The sequence below is a fragment of the Hyaloscypha bicolor genome (genome assembly GCF_002865645.1).
Source record: "Hyaloscypha bicolor E unplaced genomic scaffold K444scaffold_165, whole genome shotgun sequence".
Lineage (NCBI taxonomy): Eukaryota > Fungi > Ascomycota > Leotiomycetes > Helotiales > Hyaloscyphaceae > Hyaloscypha > Hyaloscypha bicolor.
This window is the reverse complement of record NW_020194667.1, coordinates 1,193,955-1,210,661: the sequence shown is the minus strand read 5'-3', so window position 1 is coordinate 1,210,661 and position 16,707 is coordinate 1,193,955. Positions and strand designations below refer to the sequence as shown.

The window sequence follows — 16,707 nt, the reverse complement described above, 5'->3', positions numbered from 1 at the left end:
AACCACGGGAGTCGATATGTGGGCAATTCAGGCAAGTGCAGCGGCTGCCTTGTTAATCGGTAACTGTGCCTCCGAGAAAGTTGTTCGTAAAGAGGATTGCTAAGCAGATAAAGAGCCGAAGTGCGGAAAATTCTACCGTGCCCGGGGATCTGGTGGGGCGACACCTCAGGTTGGGCGAATTCGTAGTCTGAGTTGGAATTTGGTGATCTTCGACCCTTGCCCGCCAATGTGCGAGTGCATCGAATTGGCATGGCCTCATCATGTTGAAGCCGCAGCACCAGAATGCGGGCGTGGGCGTGACGTGGCGAGCGTATCAGCCAGAGCAGAAATTTTTGTCCTCGGTGGCTGGCACCTCGGGCTACTCTATGGCTGTCTCAGCCCGCCGGACCTATGTGCGCTGCGATTTTATGATGCTGTATAACCACACTCCGTACACCGCCCCCTCACAGCCTTCCAGCCTTGTGAAGAGGACTCTTCGTAGTCCTGATGTCAAACCAATGATATCATTTCTCCCTTCCATTGCGAAGCGGCCCGCTCTCTCCAGCATGGGACGGGACGAGATGAAAGTCGGCTATCGGGACAATTCTGTCGATATCGGTAGCAAGGAGGCTCTGGTGACATTGTCTCGCTGTGATCAAATGTTTTCCGTGGGGTCTGTTACTGGAGCCTCGTCTCTCGCTGCTAGAGATGCAGGCGCCAATTTATACAAAATCATTGACCACTCGTTCGAAAGTTTCAGCGAGAAAGTGCAACCCGCTGTCTGTCCATTGTTTAGCTAGTTATCACTCTCGTCATAACTCGTTGAAACTAGCCAGATGTCTGATAATCAACGTGAACCACTTGACTCTGCTGGCAGCAGTGACTCTGGCATGGACTCGCCAGGTAACACAGCCGAAGCGTCTACATTGACCGACCCTTCATCACCAGAGATGGAAGAGACATTCTCGGCACCACCACGAACCAATACAAACGCTTCTTCTATTGTCGACAAAGCTCGGGCCAAGCAATATATTCTGTCATTCGGTGTGTTCGCATCATCACTCCTTGCTAGTCAGTCTGCTGACTTGTCTCCATAGACGGTGGAGGCATACGTGGATATTCGAGTCTTCTGATTGTCAGGTCCTTGATGGATCACATTGCAAGGATCGAGCAAGAGCCACCTGTGGCGCCATCGAGCTTTACACCTAAGCACCCAATTCGTCGCGAACAACCCAATAAACAAGAAAGGGAGCGAGAAGAGTTGGGTGTCAGTCCGTTCGGGAAATGGCGTGAAACGTGGCAGAGTACAAGCGAACTAAGGAGGAGTAAGAACGAAATAAACAAGCGTGCGCTTAGAGGAGAACAGATGCAAAATGGCAATGGTGGGGACCTTGGACACTCTCTTTCGGCGGATGCCAGGAGTCGCGCGACCCGAGACAAGTATCTTCCATGCCACTATTTTGATTACATTGGTGGCACAAGCACAGGCGGGTATGTTATTTTTCGTCAAGGCCAATCTCATCCGCTAAACTGATCCAGGCTCATCAGTATTATGCTGAGTCGACTTCGCATGAGTGTCGACGAGGCTATTGAAGAATATGAACATCTTGCGGGATTTATTTTTGGGCATCCACGCATCTTCTCGATACGTGGACCCATACCGTTCCCGCGCGACAAGTACAGCTCTAAACGGGTGGTCGATGTCGTCCAGCAGGTCGTATTGAGCCGCTTGTGTGGCAAGGACCCGTCGATGGGCCAGGATCTCTTCGCTTCACACGAACGCATGTGCAAGACGTAAGTACACACACAATCATGGAAGCTAGTACTAAAGCTCACACTGCCATCCGTTAGTATTGTCGTCTCCTATATGAGTCGAAGAGTGGAGAACGAAGGGGTCTTTGTCAACGAACCTCCATATCTGTTCAGAAGTTATGATCATCACCCTAACGTACCTAGAGTAGACGGAGGAACTCGGAATCCCCTTGAACGGAACCCTGGATACGCCCATCGCATCCCTATTTGGCAAGTTGCGCGGGCAACATCGGCAGCACCAACATATTTCAATCCCATCACCATCGACGACCATAAATTTCTCGATGGCGGCTTTGGGACAAATAACCCTGCCGAAGACATATATCGCGAGGTATGCCAAATGAACGGAAACGACAAAGGCTCTGTCGGTATTCTAGTAAGCATCGGTACCGGTCAGTCTAAAGTGTCACGCTTTGCCAAAGGATCGTGGGGCAAGTACTTCGCCATTCTCAAAGCTGCGAAACAGATCGCCGTGAATGCGGAAGATGTGCACGATAGGATGGACGACAATCTCAATCCATCCCCAGGCAGTAGCGGCCCGCGAAGATATTATCGCTTCAACGTCCCTTATTCTCGGTGCAAGCCAGCCCCGGCAGAAGGCTTGGAATCCAGTGAGGAAAGCAAGATGAAGCCACTGGGGGAAATGGCTCTAGATGAATGGAAGGCCGAATCGAAGGTATTAAAGCGCAGCTGCAATACCACTCTTCGGGACATCAAGGCAGCAACAGAAGCATACCTATCAGGTGAAAAGGCCCAAGCGGAATTGGAAAGTGTTGCTAAAAGACTTGTCATGACGAGGAGAGAGCGCTGCAAGATGGATGACTGGGAGCTTGTAAGTACAGGCACTCAGTATCGTTGTGTATATACGCAGTGTCATAGCTTGAAAAGTCAGAAGATGAGAGCGAAAGAGAGTAGTCTGAGGAGTCACTTGAAACATGCTCATGGCCTCGGGGTGGAGGACACAGAGCAATATGTTGCGCTTGGCCGATGTCCTTCTTGATTAGCAAGTTGTATTTTTGATGTATGAGATTGCTTTAGGGAGCTGTACGCTGGCGAGCGAATGTTTAGCAAAATTCGAAATGTGTATTCTAAAGCGAAGCTCCGCACAAGAAACAAGGGGATGACAATTTCGAGACCGTCTTGGTAATGCATTTTAGGAGTACGTTATCGCTTATTCTGATGTTTTATAAAACTCCTCATTGGAGAAGCAGTCTCAAATTTGAACCCTGGGCCTTTATTGCGAAGCAAGTGCCACTTTTCCGTTCCTTCCCTGGTATTTCAAGTCAGATTTTGGATCCTGTGTCGGCTGCGTTCTGCCGAGACTCCCTGCATCAAAGTCCGGGACCCAAAGAAGCAGAAGTTTTATCGTTGAGGTTGAGCATCAAGACACGATGAAAATAAAGCAGAGGGGGAAGATAAGGGAACATTTAAAAAGTCAAATTTTGTTCGTTGTCTTGGCTGTTTCAGCTCGCCTATCGGAAGAGACCAGAAAGTCTTGATCAAGAGTCCTTCACCAATACTCCCTAACAAATAATAGTCGGACTTACGACTAAAGGGTGGGGCCCCTTTAGTCGTGACGTTAAGTCCGACTATTAGTCCTTAGTCAATAGTCCCCTATTGGCAGCCATCCGCAGGCACAGATTGTACCCTCTCAAGCCTCGCCTTAACTCTCCAAAAAGACGCGAGGCGAGATTTGACTTGGTGGCGAATGTACACAATGTTCCCAAAACACTCCTTCTTCACTGGTATTTACAGTTGAATATCCCGGCACAAGACGGGGGTGTGTAACCAGGCTGTTGTAAGCTATTAAAGTCGCGCATTGTTTGGCCTGCACTCTGGATTTCTGGTTCAACAGCTATATAAATCGAGAAAGGAAGCTTATATTTGTAGTCGGCAAGCTTGATTTTTTAGTATTCTATGAAGTCTTGGGATCTCTGCGATCAGGTTTCGAGACATTCTTGACCTCCTCGTCGTTGGCGAGTACGGAGGACGAGACAATCCCCAAAATGCAAGAAATGAGGATCACTTCTCTTTATATTGAGAAGCTTTCGAAGAACTACTCGCAATTGAGGCTCTCCCCGGCTGAATGAATACCAATCTCATCTTAAGCATAGCCTTGAAAGACATGGTGAAACAATGTGTTGCATTTTCCCCTTCTGCCGAACACCAACTATGCTCAATATCCCACTTCTGTACAGAGAACACCTACCTTCGGTCTTCCAGATCTCGAAAGACCCAAAATTTGTTCAGGCAATCAAAATAGTCTTGCAGAGGAAATGGATGTACTCTCCACATGTTCGGACTTCCGAACACGAAGCCCTAATCTAAGAAACGTTCAAAAGCCACAAAGCCCCCCAATCGACCATTTTGGTTTCCCTGTACTTCACTGCGAAGCACAGCAAGGGGTCCACTGCCACCCTCTCGAGACTCTCCGATCTCTTTCCACCTTGTGAAAAGACCCTCAAAGCAGCAAAGCACTACAAAGACCCTCGATCCACCACAACCAACTTACCTGCCTCGACTTGAACGGCACTTCTGCAAATCTTCCGAGACCTTTCCCGCTCCCACCTGAAGGTGTCCCCCCCCCCAAACCATCCAGAGCCCCTTTCCGATGCTCGGCTCTCCAGACTAGATCTCAAACCCCAGATCTAGTGGGTCACTGGGTGTAGACCCAGTTAGACATGGCACAGCGGACCCCAAACTTAAACCTCTTCCTCTTCAATCATTATCTCGCTGGCCCTCATTCCTAAACCCAAAGTCAATCTCAAGCCAAAGCTCGTTGAGACGAACCTCGAGCCCTTCGCCCCGTAGCAAGTATCCCACTAGCCACTGCAACCTGAAATTTCGTCCTTTTTTGCTTGGGACCTCTCTTCTCTCAGCCCACTGCTGTAACCTTAACCCGCCGTCGTCCGAACACTCACTCTCCGACTAAGCACTCGATATGGTAGAGGGTGCTCACGGCGCAGAAGATACGAGGTGACTCCGCCTTGGCCCCAGCCATACCAATTGATTACCAAAAATGAGCAGGGGTTAGAGGAGGTCGGATTTAGCGATGTAACGATGGAACGCCACCATGCGGGCGGACACGAAGCCCCCAGAAAAGACGCATCCAGATTGAGACAGTCACCGATGGCAACGACACCCCGCTTGAAAACTGGGTTTTTACGATGATTATTCACGGCTGGGCTGGTGCGAGTAATCGAACGACAGCATCGAGGAGGAAGGCAAATTGCGAGACGAGAATTTGCTGTATTAGCAAGATTTTGTATTATGATAGTGGTTTTACTACGATCTGATGCAAAGTATTCCCCCGTCTCTTGAGCTTTGGTAGCTTGCAAGCAACATTTGAAGAACTATGTACGTGAGAAGTGAAGTCACCGAGCTACACATTTGTGAGCTGATGAGTAGAAGCTCCAAAATATCTGATCTGTCCGATCTTTCGTAAAAGCAAGATGGAATGCCAAATGAATGTCCTGTAATACTCCTCCCATCCGTCTATAACCGTCCGTCCGTCAAGTCATTAGGTTCGTAAGTTGTAGTGGAATGGCGTAAAGGGGAGGTGATCACAAGAGGAGAGCGGCAAGACCAGCAGCGGCAAAAGCACCGAAGCCAGCTTCAACCTTGATGGCTGCACCGGCAGAGACCTGGGCTAGGCCAGATGTGGTTGCTGAAGGAGACACTGGTGTCTTGGTGGCGCTGTAGGAGGCGATGACAGTTGGAGCACTGCCGGTTCCCACGGGGGTGTTCTGTGAGTAAGAAGTAGAGATAGAAGGAGGAACATAGGTGCCAGAGGTGACTGGGCAGGTAGTGTACGAGGTGTACGGGGCGACCGAGATGGTGACGGTACCGGGTGAAGTCACAACGTAAGTCGTCGCCGAGTAAGTGATCGTAGTGGGTTGCGGGCAGTACTGAAAGTGGGTTAGCAGTTGATTCTGAAGATGAGATCAAGAATCTTACGGTAGTGAGGTAGGAGATGATGGTAGTTGAAACCGTGGCAGGGTAAGTCTTGGTCTGCGTGCATGGACATTCGGTGATGGTCAGGGTGGTAGCCTCAGTGACAGTGTATGTCTGTCCAGAACGGTAATTAGCACTTTGGCCAGGATGAGATGGGAGAGAAGGAACCGACCTTATTGCCCTGAACAACGGTAGTGGGGGCCGGGCAGTAGGTGGTGTACGATGAGACGGTCTCAGTCGTGGTGACCCAGATGGGAGGAACCCAGGTGGCGTTGTATGGAGGTGGTGGGGGAGGAGCAACTGGAGTAGTGGTTGGCTTGCCCCAGGGGACGGTGTGAGAGTAGGTGCATGGGCAGTCTTGACGTGACGTTAGCAATCATATTCAACGCATCTCGTGACGCAAGAAGCTCACCAGTGATCGTGAGGGTCTCCGAAGCCGTGGCAGTGTAAGTCTTGGTGCCTTGAGTGAAGGTGGTAGACTCGGGGCAATAGGTAGTGTAGACCTTGATCTCGGCGTTAGCTTTGCTTTAGAAGAGAGAAGCGCGTGGTGGAAGGAGAGGGGCCAGAGTAACGAGTTCTTCGTGCGAGAAACGCGGCGAGACGGTGGAAACACTTTGAGAGATACGTGGAATGGGGAGCTGTTGCTCAGAAAGCGGACTTACATCAGTGGTGACGGTGGTCCAGACGGTTGTCTCGTTGCTCCAGCCTGAGCCCCAAGCAGAGACAGCGCCTACGAAGCCGGCGACGGCGAGGAGAGACTGAATGGTCTTCATTGTGATGCAGAACGATTGTATAGTACGGTAACGAGAGTGGTTTGATGGAAACTTAACGGAACGAGTTGAACGGAGATGGGTATCGCGTGAGAGTGCGGAACGAAAGTAGATGGATGTTGCTGGAAGAAAGGATTTTGTGGGAAGGAGTTTATTTATGTGTGGGAGTTGGCAAACGAGGAAGGCACACCTCGCTAGCGCCGCTCCGAAATCAACAACACCAGTTCAACACCAGCCTCCTGTTCCTGGGCATTAGAACAGCGGCGAGCACAGCAACCAGCGTCGGTAAACAGCGATCGTCCCATATGCAACACGAGAGGAGACTGCAGAATACCTCCACTTCGCACACGGCCGTGCCTTACCCAGCAACTTGCTCCTCGGGACGCACCAGTCCCCAGCCAGCGGCGACGAGGCAAGCTTACTTCGCAGCTCCACCCTGCCAGCCCCCCCGCGCAAACCATCGTCATCGCTTCTATTTTGGATCCTCCATGCTCGTCCGTTTGCCCCCTCAGCACTTGGCTGGCCCCGAAGCGTCGGCTAAGCAACACGAGCTGATTACTCGAAGAGGCATAAAGATCACAAACTTTGCTCGTTGGCTGGCGATTGCGTGCCTTGAGCTGTCTTGGCCTCACGAGCCTCTCACGTAAGGGATGTACCTGACTATCGAAGGCCATCATATACTGAGTATTCCGTGATAGGATGATATGTGGAGTTTGTCCGCAGTAGCTTTGCATCGCTGCAAACATTTCTCAACCACTCCGTCAACGACGGCCTGCGGGAGCGAATTACATCATGCACCATGTGCGGCACTCAACGATATGCGGGAGTACTTGCCCCTCACTAAAAACTTATCAGAGGGGCCGCTTGTTTCCTTGGTCGTTGGCTGTGCTCCGCAGGGATACGAGCGCCGGTTATCCGCACTGGCACCGCATGCTTGCATCGAGAGCTTCGCCGCAGAACTTGAGCTTCTGGAATGGAGCATGCGAGATTACGATCTTCGGAAATCGACAAGATGGATGTTTCGAAAGAAATCTCTCTCAAAAGGAACATTACGCAATATCTCAAAGGGCTGCCGAGGCACCGAAATGACCTGAATTTTGACGTCGACATCTCGCGAGGCTTTTCCAAAACTTCTCGGCGCTTCTTTTTCTTATTACTGAAGATACGAAGGGAACGAAGGAATACGGTCAAATAGCACCCGACTGACTGCTTGTCAATGCTTCCATAGACATAGACTTCCAGAAACGGAGGCCGAGGTCTCCTTGACCGCTTCCATCGTCCCTTCAAGGCTCAACGTCTGGTAATGCGGGAGACCGCAGCCTCGTGCGTCAAAGCTGTACGGATGGCTGGAACCACTTGAAGTGCCAAGAATCGTGAGAATTCTCCGGTCAGTCACGACCAGCAAGAGCTTCTGACTCTTTGGATCTGGCAAGTTGTGTGGGAGGTTGTTGGATGGCTGCTGACTCTTAGCGACCACAGCGCCACTTCCGTCGCAATCAGTTGACGCAAATGGGGCTGAGCCGCCTTCTACTGCTCAAGCGCTGACAGAGATCGCAGTTGTCAGCACGCCACCTTACGAATGTTTTTGAGCCTCCTCCAGGCTTCAGTCGAATAGTCGGTGTACGATTGCGGAGGGAGACCTTCTTGACAAGTCCTCGGGATAACCTTATTTTTGATTCGGGATGCTGGTTTGACAGGCTGTTGGCTGCGCTGAGGCGGCTAATGGTGCAAATTCAGGGGATGGCTGGCCACGAGAAGGAAGAGGGGGTTGTATATCTCAACACGCTCGAACATCTCAGCACGAGCTTCTTCACAATTTCGCCAAGCTTTTTTCGAGCCGAGTCGCACAAAAGCATAAATCACAGGGTGGTGCTAACAGACTTTTCTCGACGGCGTTGGACTTACAAAGCTACGGGCAGGAGAATATTGGAGGAGGATGGAGCGGCCTCGATCTCCCGATTCGATTCGGTTTCTGGCCACATTCACCCGCCCTTTTTGGATTTGATGCGAACAAGTTCATTTCAAGCCCTCTGGGTAATTTTGAAGGATTTTGAACTCTCGCCGTTTGATTCTTCTCGAAAGATTGGGAAGAGTGGGAAGTTTGAGGTACCTACCTCTTTAGACATCACATACTATATAAAAGCGAAATGTTGCTGAATAGGTGATGTACCATGAATTTGGATTCCGTCTATGGGGAAGTCTCTCATGAACCCAGGCACGCTCATGCCATCTCTTGCTCAACGTACATATGTTCTGGCCTTTGGATTTCCTTCCATCCTCATTGTCCTATTCGACTGCTTTGTTCAGCTCGCAACAAACGCAAAAAGTCTCTGTGTGCCTTAGTTCTGCAACTGAGTTTGAAGTCAAGTCAGTGCGGATGTGTCTATCCCCAGTTTCCTTTCTTTGATTCCCATCAATGTCGAAATCATTTCTCTCAACGCAACGCTGCCAAGTGATCTGCGTCCTCAGATGACGACAACCCCCAGAGTTGGATGATTCTCTCCCAGCCATCACAAGGAACACCCACCCAAATCTCCGAGGAGAGAACGCTGGCTGCACACGAACGGAGGCTTATGCAATTGATAAGGTGTAAGTTGCTGTCGGATGCGCCCAAGCGCAGGTAGGTTGAGGCCAGGTCCTGGGCACCAGCACGCCTCAAATAAAAAACTTAAGAGATAGCACACTGTTCAAAGTTGAAATCAAAGCGGTACCGCAGAATGTACATACTGACGTACAGCGAAAGGACTTCTCGCACATAATAGCACATCTATACGCAACAAACCGAAGGAGAATTGGCAAGGACTTCAAGATATTAGTGCCTAAATGAGTCGCAATACATTCAGTGTTATCCTTCTCGCCTGACATGAAATACTTTGGCATCAAAATCTCAGATGTTCGAAATAATCATGTACAATGAGCTCGATTTGCAACAAAACATTTCATCCTGACGATGCACTTGGAGTCAAGGGTCGGATGAAAGTGAGATGGAAAGTCGACATTGAGTTATTGATTCCAGGATCTCATTGTACCGTAAATTTTGGAACATTCGAACAACAAGAAATTCATTTCTAAGATTTACTCTCCGCTTCTCAATGTACCAAGAACTTTTAAAACATTGGAGCGATTTGCAACGAATCTCGAAGGAGAGGACGGGATTCCCTCGAGCCCACAAAGGCGATCGACTGCAACATTCTTCTGCACGGATTTTCTTCGGTTTTTACGAGAGGGGTGATTCTCTGTATTCTGAGACTGGGGAGTTGAGAAGAGATGGAAGGGAGGACTAGGTGAAGGATCGCTCTTCCATTATCCTTCAGATCAGGATGAGAAGTCAGAGGAAGGGGAGAGTAGGAGTCAGCCTCTCGTCTGGAGAATTGGAGGCGACAGGGATGGCACACGACCGACACATATTTGAAGGTGAGGAAGAATTAAACTCGTTGGAGCTGTCTTCCCATCTCCATTTCCCCTTCCCTGTCTTCCTTTCATCTCAAGTTCTCCACACGATACATCATCTGCAGGAATCATGCTCTCAAATATACCAGGCACCTGCTGCCAGGATATACTGAGTCGGCATCGCGTCTAGGGAGCAGTTGAGTGCGCACAGCTCGTAAGTACACAGGCTGCATCCTGCAATCCAAAGGCAATCAGAGATTGACCAACCCCTCTGTTCTCCAGGTTTGGCTGCAATGTTGTTCACTAGAACCCCAAGAGTCACGCGCCTGTCCGAAAAGAGCAAATCACGATATCGACGACCTCGACACGACACTGCAAAGGAAACGAAAGCGCCAAGGCCAAAGTCCAAATCAACACAAATCGACGGGGGCTGGAAAGACACTCAGTGTCTTGACTCGCAATTATTACGAGTTTGCTGCTTGCTAGATAGGGGATGGGTTGAAGGCGCACGCGGAATGATCCGGGCCCCTGAACGGAGAGACATCGTGAAACATCGGCGCTACGCCGTGGCTGGCGCGTCCAGGATCAAAGCGCGTCCGCGCAACCTCAGCCCTCCCATCAAAAACACGGAAAAGACAAATCACAAACAGGACGCCATCAAACAGGACACAGACAAGGTGAGGTTGAAGTATGTTTTCATGTCTATATGCTTATATCCAAAATTCTGGGGCCAAAGTATCCCTAATATATACGTCGAAGTGGAGTATGAACAAACGAGTGTAAAGGGAGCCGAAACTCCCAAAGGGTATAAATCCCATAACGGACCCCCCTTTGCTTTCCCTTTCCTTTTCCTTGGTGCCTTGCAAAGCCGTCATAAAGTCATTGAACGTCGCAGCACGCAGGCGGCGCAGACGTAGCCCATCCAATAATTGTCCGAAAACTCCTGATTCGCCTTCTCAAGTGGAGAGAGGATGCAGGAGTTTACGAGGTGACGAATTCACGGGGCATGCGGGCCACGAGGCCGCGTCTGCGCGCGTTGCTGAGGGTTCCAAGGAGAACGACGAGCTCGCTGTCGGGGGTGGACAGGGTCGCGACGTCGTCCCATTTGTTGTAGGCGTTTGAGCAGGGGAATGTCTGGCACCCGGAGACGGGCGTGTCGCTGTTCTTGGGGAAGATCATCTTGACGCCCTCGGTGTCGTTTGGGTTGACGATGGCGGAGACGTCGAAGTAGCAGGCGCCAGCGTAGCCGTTGAAGCGGAATTCTGCCAGCATGCCCGGAACGTTGGGAGCTCCCTCGGAGACGGAGTAGCAGTTACCGATCCAGCTATTTGGCATAGTCTGGTTCGCGGTTCCGAGGCCGGGGATGACGAGGCTGGGGATCTCTTCGAGGCCGGCTTGTGCGGTGAAGATGATGGTTCGGGTGGTGCTGTCTTGGTTGACGAAGTGCAGGATGTTCTCTTGGGCTGCTGCCAAGGATGCAAGCGCGGAGGCTGCAAAGAGGACGGTGCTGAGGAATTGCATATTGTAGGTTGGCGGTTGTCCTTTTGTCTTGAAAGGCTGAAAAATTGTTGGGATGAGAGAACGTTGTTCTGTCAAGTTGGTCGATCTGACTGAGCTGCTGGGTAGCTGAAGTGGCTTGATCGAAGTTGTTGGTTGAGGTCTATATAGTCGTCGAAACGAGAAATCGTGTATTGTAGACAGGTTTTTTTTCGACGTCGTAGAGACAATGCTGTCGCGGACAGGTAGGCTAGCGGTGCTTCGAGGAAGGAGTGCTGAGCTTAAGGATAGTACGTCGCGATCACAGATCGAAGTTCAAAACGAAGGAGGGCAAAAAACCGTCACTGGAAGGATACTGGACCAAAAAGAATGTGGTTGAAAGGGAGAAAAGGAGAGATTCGGGGGGGGATCAACAACCTTGATATAGGATTGCGGATGGGGCACCAATGGGCTAGACAAATGTTTCCACCGCCAGGGAAACGCCAGCGCGTCGGCCTGCCATTGGGTTCGTTGGTGGAGACCTGGGACAGGGCGGAACCAGAAGTTGGGGGCGTGAGTCGTCTGAGTCGTCCAGGTCGTTGACTTGTTTCGGCCTCTTCCAGGGATTGCTTCTCTGCCATCACATTTGTGGGAAGGGATTGGCTCTTCCCCCTGGCGGGCCGCGGGACCACGCAACGTGTGCCGGGATGCCACCAAGGATGGCTGAGCCTGTTTCGAGGCTTCGAGACCCTGAGGGTCGAAATTCAAAGTTTACTCTGGTAGACGAACAGGAGGAGCCATTCCGGATATGGCAGCGAGGCCAGGGGAAGAGATTTCGGGGGGTTCGGAGGGTGGGAAGGAGGACCCACTTGCACGTGCCCTGCCGTGTGGCGATTGGATGCAAAACGGCTGGTACCTGACAATCCGAAGCTGTCCGAAGCTGACCCTTGCATCCCGCGGGCCGCCAGCTGTCCCACGCGGCTTGGGAGGCTGGGGGTCCTGGGCCGTCTGGGCCTTTCCTGGTCTAGCGCGGTGGAGATCGGCAAGTGCTGGCCCAATAGGGCGGACGGGAGATGCACTGCGCTCCCGTCTGGGCTGACAGGGCCCAGGGGATGCGCTGACCTGAGGTCCCGACTCCTGACTCCTGGAGGATGGGAGCACTGCATACTGTGCTATGTACCATGATACCACAGTGCATGGCCAGTCAGCAACAGCACGAATGTATGGAAGCAATACGAAGTACAGTATGTGCGCAATACGACGTACAGTATGCGCGCATTGCACAAAATAGCTTCCCGCATATCGTGTTGACGCGGGGGAAGCTCAGATGCCTTCCACAGCGCGTCCAAGAATTCGTTCGGGGAAACCTAAGGGCGCAGCCAATTGCCACCACGCCGTCGGGAAGACAGTGAAGACACAGGATCCACAACGGCCGATGGGGATCTCACCGTCTCACGTTCTCAACCAGCATAGCAGCATCCCACCAGAAGAATTCTCCGTTATCCTGCTTATCGGCGTCCGGGCGGCTGGCGATCATGGTGCCAAGCCAAGCTGCTACTTACTGTACGGAGGTACGGAGTGAGGGGAGTCAGACACTCGTGACTCGTGAGTCGTGGACTCGTGGGTCGATGAAAACTCAGTCAATAGTTTTATGCAGCTGCACAACAAATCCTGAATAGCAGCTGAGCACAATTCTCCCATTCCCCCCACCCCGACCGCTTCAGGGCGACGACTAATCAGGAAGTCGGTCACAGGTGGGAGGCTTGCATCTGTGCAAAAGCTTTCGTCGTGACTTCATCATCCCACTGCTGAATCGTGGACACGCTCGCAGTGTTTTCCCTCAGGTCGCAGCCCTCGGCTTCGTCGACCCTGAAGTGGCTTTCAGAGCGCTGGCTGCGTGCTGGCTGCGTGCTCGGTCGTCCGCGATTCAAGGCTCGTCAGTGCTGTAGAAAAACAAACTGGTGAGTCCTCTGTGGTTCAGCTGTACTATTTCTGCCCTGAAGGATCATGCTCTCAAGGTTCCCAGAGCCGTCCACGTGTCTTCCGCACCTCAATAGCCCTGCTGGCTTTGCTGGCACCTGCAGCCCGACGGCGAACCTCAAAGCGACCGAATCAGAAAAATGGCGCAACGCTCGAGTCGTGCGCCCTTGCATTGGCTCAGGTACGGATTCGCGATCTCAGGAACTGGATTTGTTGGCAACTGCACATGCACCTGTGCCTGGCTTGCTCCCGAACTGTATGTTCCTGCCATGCCACGCGATACTGGAGTCCGCCAACAAAGGCCGCACACACTTCATCTCAACCCCGAGCATTATTCCCGGATTCCTGTCATCCAGACACGTTTTCAATGAAGATCAATAAGGACCCAAAGGATGCCAGATCTCGGTACAACCTACAAAGGCATCTTCCGCGTTCCTTCTTCCGTGAGGGAAAGGTTTGGAAGTGGGAGGACGGAACGGTTCAAACTTTCAAGATCGGCGCTGGGGCGGCCTTTCAGGCATCCTCCGTACAGTACAGTAAGCTTTTCGCCCAGCGAATCGGCGCGGCGTCAAAGAGAGTTTTGCCGGCCCAGACCCCAGGTCTCTGGGCCTCCGGCTCCGGCTCCGGCTTCGGCTCTGGAGATCGCCAATTGCCTTCTGCTCCGCCGAGCACCTTGATCCACTTGCAGTATCTTTTATCGATTGCGCCGTGCTGCAATTTCTGTCACCTGCAAAATCCGAATAACTTGGTTCTGGACACCTTGGCTCCGAAGTTGTGATGGAAGTATTGATTTTGGCAAGTTCGACGGTGGGAGGCAGTGTCTGGCACGTGTTGGCTACCGAGGGCGTTGCTACATGTGAAGACTTTTTCCAAGGAATGAAACGAACTACTAACAGATATCCACTTTTTTCATTCGATCGGACGCCGCTGCGAAGGGCTTGCAAGGCAAAATGGGGAGAATCGGGTAAACAGAAGCATGACGTGAGAGGAGGAGTTTCTATCTCCAATGGGAAGAGGAGAAGAGTGGTGGAAGCTGCAAGATTTGGTGGAGGACGGGAAATTCCTTGCCTCCCTCGGCAGGAGATATGATTTTCAAGTGGAAAATTTCTGTTAAGTTTCCGTCTTTTCGATCATTCTTCAATCTTCACACAAGAACGATCCCGTGCCAAGCAGGTGCGGCACACATCAAGAGTAAAATCGAGAGTGCCGGTTTGAAGACACCTGTCACGTGGTTAGAGCATAACAATCCTTTCTCCTCATCGCTAGTGTGCCCATCAGACAAATCATGCCTCAAGCTTTGATTTGGCCATTGAGAACAGTGTAGTGTTTACGTATGCTTTTCACGCCCAGCTGAAAAGATACCAAGAATGGCACTCACGTCAGAATCATCACGTGTTTGCCACTTCCAGGCTTGGTCCTTTCGTTCCCAGCCAGCTGGCTTCAGCCTCGCCTCACATCACCGCTCAATCACGGACCACTCATTTCAAACTTGACGCCATTTGTTGCACATCGGCATTCTTGTATCCCAATTATACGCTCGCTCTATTCGTTTGAAAATCATCTCCCATTGACGAATAACCGATTTTGTGTCACCTTTGATCATGTGATAGGTCAAGCTCAGCCTCCTTGCTTACTCTTACTTCCTCCGAACGAGATATATTGACTATTATTGGCCAAATATTGTTTTTATCTCATCCAAAGATCAAAATCCAAAAGAATCTGCAAGTCTCGAGCGCTGCGAGCAGCCGTCAAGCGACGACGACGTCAATTTCGCTCACACCTTCAACCTATTATAGCAAAGGCTCCATTTTTAAGTCCTCATACATAATTCTATCCACTTCTTCAGGAACCCAAAGGCTTATTGGAAAAACACTTATACCCCGTCTCCCTACTCCCATCCGAGAAGAAGACTTCCCCGTATTCCCCACGCTGACCCTACCCGCAATCCACTGATAATGCATCCTACAACTCCCCTCCTTCGGCCCATAATCGTAGCTATAACTAATGCACCCATCCTCCGTCTCACACTCATCCGGCACGTCAAAATACTACTACAATTAAACGAATACTCATTATACCGCTCACACTCTGCATTAGCCGTCCCTTCAATCCCGCACTCATGGACCGCGCGATTGATATACAGCCCATCTTCGCCTTAGAGCGGAGCGGAGATCTTGCGGGTGTAAGCTGGCACCACCTGGGTGCAACTCCCTCTCGTTGAGAAGTACACCCCGAAGGTGTCAGAGGGTGTGAAATCTCCAGGCCCGGTGCTCCACAGCTTGGAATTCGAATTGTTCAATGCAGCAGCGGGAATTTCCAAGACCAAGAATAACACGGCGTGGTGAACTCGCTGTATGCGCTTTGGAAGTGCTTCTCTTGGAGGGATTGCGGGATGGAGGCTTACACGTTGCAGGACGAAGTGTTGGTTATTGTTACGGCGTGGGCGAGACCGATGATTGTTGATGTTAGGTGGAGGATCCGGGTGGCTGATGATGGCTCGATGGTCTCTTGGGTTTGCGAGATGCCCCGGATTATTAGGAGGAGAAGGAGGGAGTGCATTCTCGGCGCTATGATGAAATTGTTGTCGAATCCAAATTCTGAAGAAAAATGGGAGAGAGAAAATCGCTCGGAGCCCCATCTTTAAACCATCTTCAACATTTCGGATCTCGTGACGTTGAGGGCTTCGTCTCCTCGGATATTGAGATCACATGAAATATTCGTGGCAGATATCACTGTGTACGGGCTGATATATAATGTACCTGCGAGGTAAATAAATTGTTTTGTGCTGACTTCACGTAATTGGGGGCATGAAAATAGAAATCAGTTTTGTGGAAGCGAATTGGGGGGGTTCCTTTGAGGAGTCGAGAATCGTGTTCCTGGACATTACATGCATGGCCAGCCAAGAGGTGATGGAGAATGCGGGGTCCTGGTCACGGGATTGAATAGAGTGATTGCGTTGACCTTACGCAGAAGTGGTGCTGTTTTTGTGTGCAGTACGTATTGATACAGTAAGTCGTATTGTGTAATGATTGGTGGCAGTCAAACAGCAAATCTCGCACAGAAGGATGCCGATTTTGAAATGAACAGAAATGGTTGCAATGCAGTAAAATTTTGTTGAGTCGGATTTATTTTTTCGCAATCTCTGGTAACAAAGTTGAAATGCTATTCCAAGTCTTACACTCTGGAGATGATACCTTTCTCACTTCATCTAACAGCATTGTTCAGGAATAATGAGGTGGGTAGGGTTCACCTTCCTCAATCACTACTAACATATTTCTGTCAGAATGGTTCACTTTCAAGTCTGTCAGAAGATCACGACAACAATCTGGATTTAAACCGAGACAGT

General features: G+C 50.8%; 9 protein-coding genes across 9 annotated transcripts; 4 read left to right on the top strand and 5 right to left on the bottom strand.

Moving 5' to 3' along the window:
• Positions 1 to 123: 123 nt before the first annotated feature.
• K444DRAFT_193903 (uncharacterized protein) lies at positions 124 to 1,182 on the top strand. Its single transcript, XM_024870950.1, has 2 exons — positions 124 to 1,023; positions 1,077 to 1,182. The coding sequence occupies exon 1, from the start codon at positions 261 to 263 to the stop codon at positions 777 to 779; it is 519 nt and encodes a 172-aa protein (XP_024729811.1). The 5' UTR covers positions 124 to 260; the 3' UTR covers positions 780 to 1,023; positions 1,077 to 1,182.
• On the top strand, positions 619 to 2,987 carry K444DRAFT_193886 (FabD/lysophospholipase-like protein). The gene is made up of 4 exons (XM_024870949.1): positions 619 to 1,023; positions 1,077 to 1,470; positions 1,519 to 1,773; positions 1,831 to 2,987. Exons 1-4 carry the CDS (start codon positions 816 to 818, stop codon positions 2,789 to 2,791), a joined length of 1,818 nt encoding a protein of 605 aa, XP_024729810.1. The 5' UTR covers positions 619 to 815; the 3' UTR covers positions 2,792 to 2,987.
• A 2,171-nt stretch (positions 2,988 to 5,158) lies between these two features.
• K444DRAFT_193749 (uncharacterized protein) lies at positions 5,159 to 6,559 on the bottom strand. The gene is made up of 5 exons (XM_024870948.1): positions 6,408 to 6,559; positions 6,206 to 6,248; positions 5,918 to 5,977; positions 5,749 to 5,859; positions 5,159 to 5,699 (listed from the first exon to the last, which is right to left on the bottom strand). Coding segments are annotated over exons 1-5 (561 nt in total). The 5' UTR covers positions 6,410 to 6,559; the 3' UTR covers positions 5,159 to 5,354.
• K444DRAFT_193735 (uncharacterized protein) lies at positions 6,560 to 7,374 on the bottom strand. The gene has a single exon (XM_024870947.1). The coding sequence runs from the start codon at positions 7,259 to 7,261 to the stop codon at positions 6,710 to 6,712; it is 552 nt and encodes a 183-aa protein (XP_024729808.1). The 5' UTR covers positions 7,262 to 7,374; the 3' UTR covers positions 6,560 to 6,709.
• Positions 7,375 to 9,999: 2,625 nt separating this feature from the next.
• K444DRAFT_193720 (uncharacterized protein) lies at positions 10,000 to 10,854 on the top strand. The gene has a single exon (XM_024870946.1). It carries the CDS (start codon positions 10,199 to 10,201, stop codon positions 10,820 to 10,822), a length of 624 nt encoding a protein of 207 aa, XP_024729807.1. The 5' UTR covers positions 10,000 to 10,198; the 3' UTR covers positions 10,823 to 10,854.
• A 41-nt stretch (positions 10,855 to 10,895) lies between these two features.
• On the bottom strand, positions 10,896 to 11,369 carry K444DRAFT_489316 (uncharacterized protein; the record flags this gene model as incomplete). The annotated part of the gene is made up of 1 exon (XM_024873181.1): positions 10,896 to 11,369. A coding segment is annotated over one exon (474 nt), but the record flags the coding sequence as incomplete, so codon positions are not given.
• A 783-nt stretch (positions 11,370 to 12,152) lies between these two features.
• Positions 12,153 to 12,918, bottom strand: K444DRAFT_635833 (uncharacterized protein; the record flags this gene model as incomplete). Its single annotated transcript, XM_024883920.1, has 2 exons — positions 12,153 to 12,525; positions 12,830 to 12,918. The coding sequence occupies 2 exons, from the start codon at positions 12,916 to 12,918 to the stop codon at positions 12,153 to 12,155; spliced, it is 462 nt and encodes a 153-aa protein (XP_024729805.1).
• Positions 12,919 to 13,388: 470 nt separating this feature from the next.
• On the top strand, positions 13,389 to 14,477 carry K444DRAFT_704405 (uncharacterized protein; the record flags this gene model as incomplete). Its single annotated transcript, XM_024888084.1, has 2 exons — positions 13,389 to 13,617; positions 13,718 to 14,477. 2 exons carry the CDS (start codon positions 13,389 to 13,391, stop codon positions 14,137 to 14,139), a joined length of 651 nt encoding a protein of 216 aa, XP_024729804.1. The 3' UTR covers positions 14,140 to 14,477.
• A 942-nt stretch (positions 14,478 to 15,419) lies between these two features.
• On the bottom strand, positions 15,420 to 16,206 carry K444DRAFT_193706 (uncharacterized protein). The gene has a single exon (XM_024870945.1). It carries the CDS (start codon positions 15,997 to 15,999, stop codon positions 15,517 to 15,519), a length of 483 nt encoding a protein of 160 aa, XP_024729803.1. The 5' UTR covers positions 16,000 to 16,206; the 3' UTR covers positions 15,420 to 15,516.
• Positions 16,207 to 16,707: the final 501 nt, after the last annotated feature.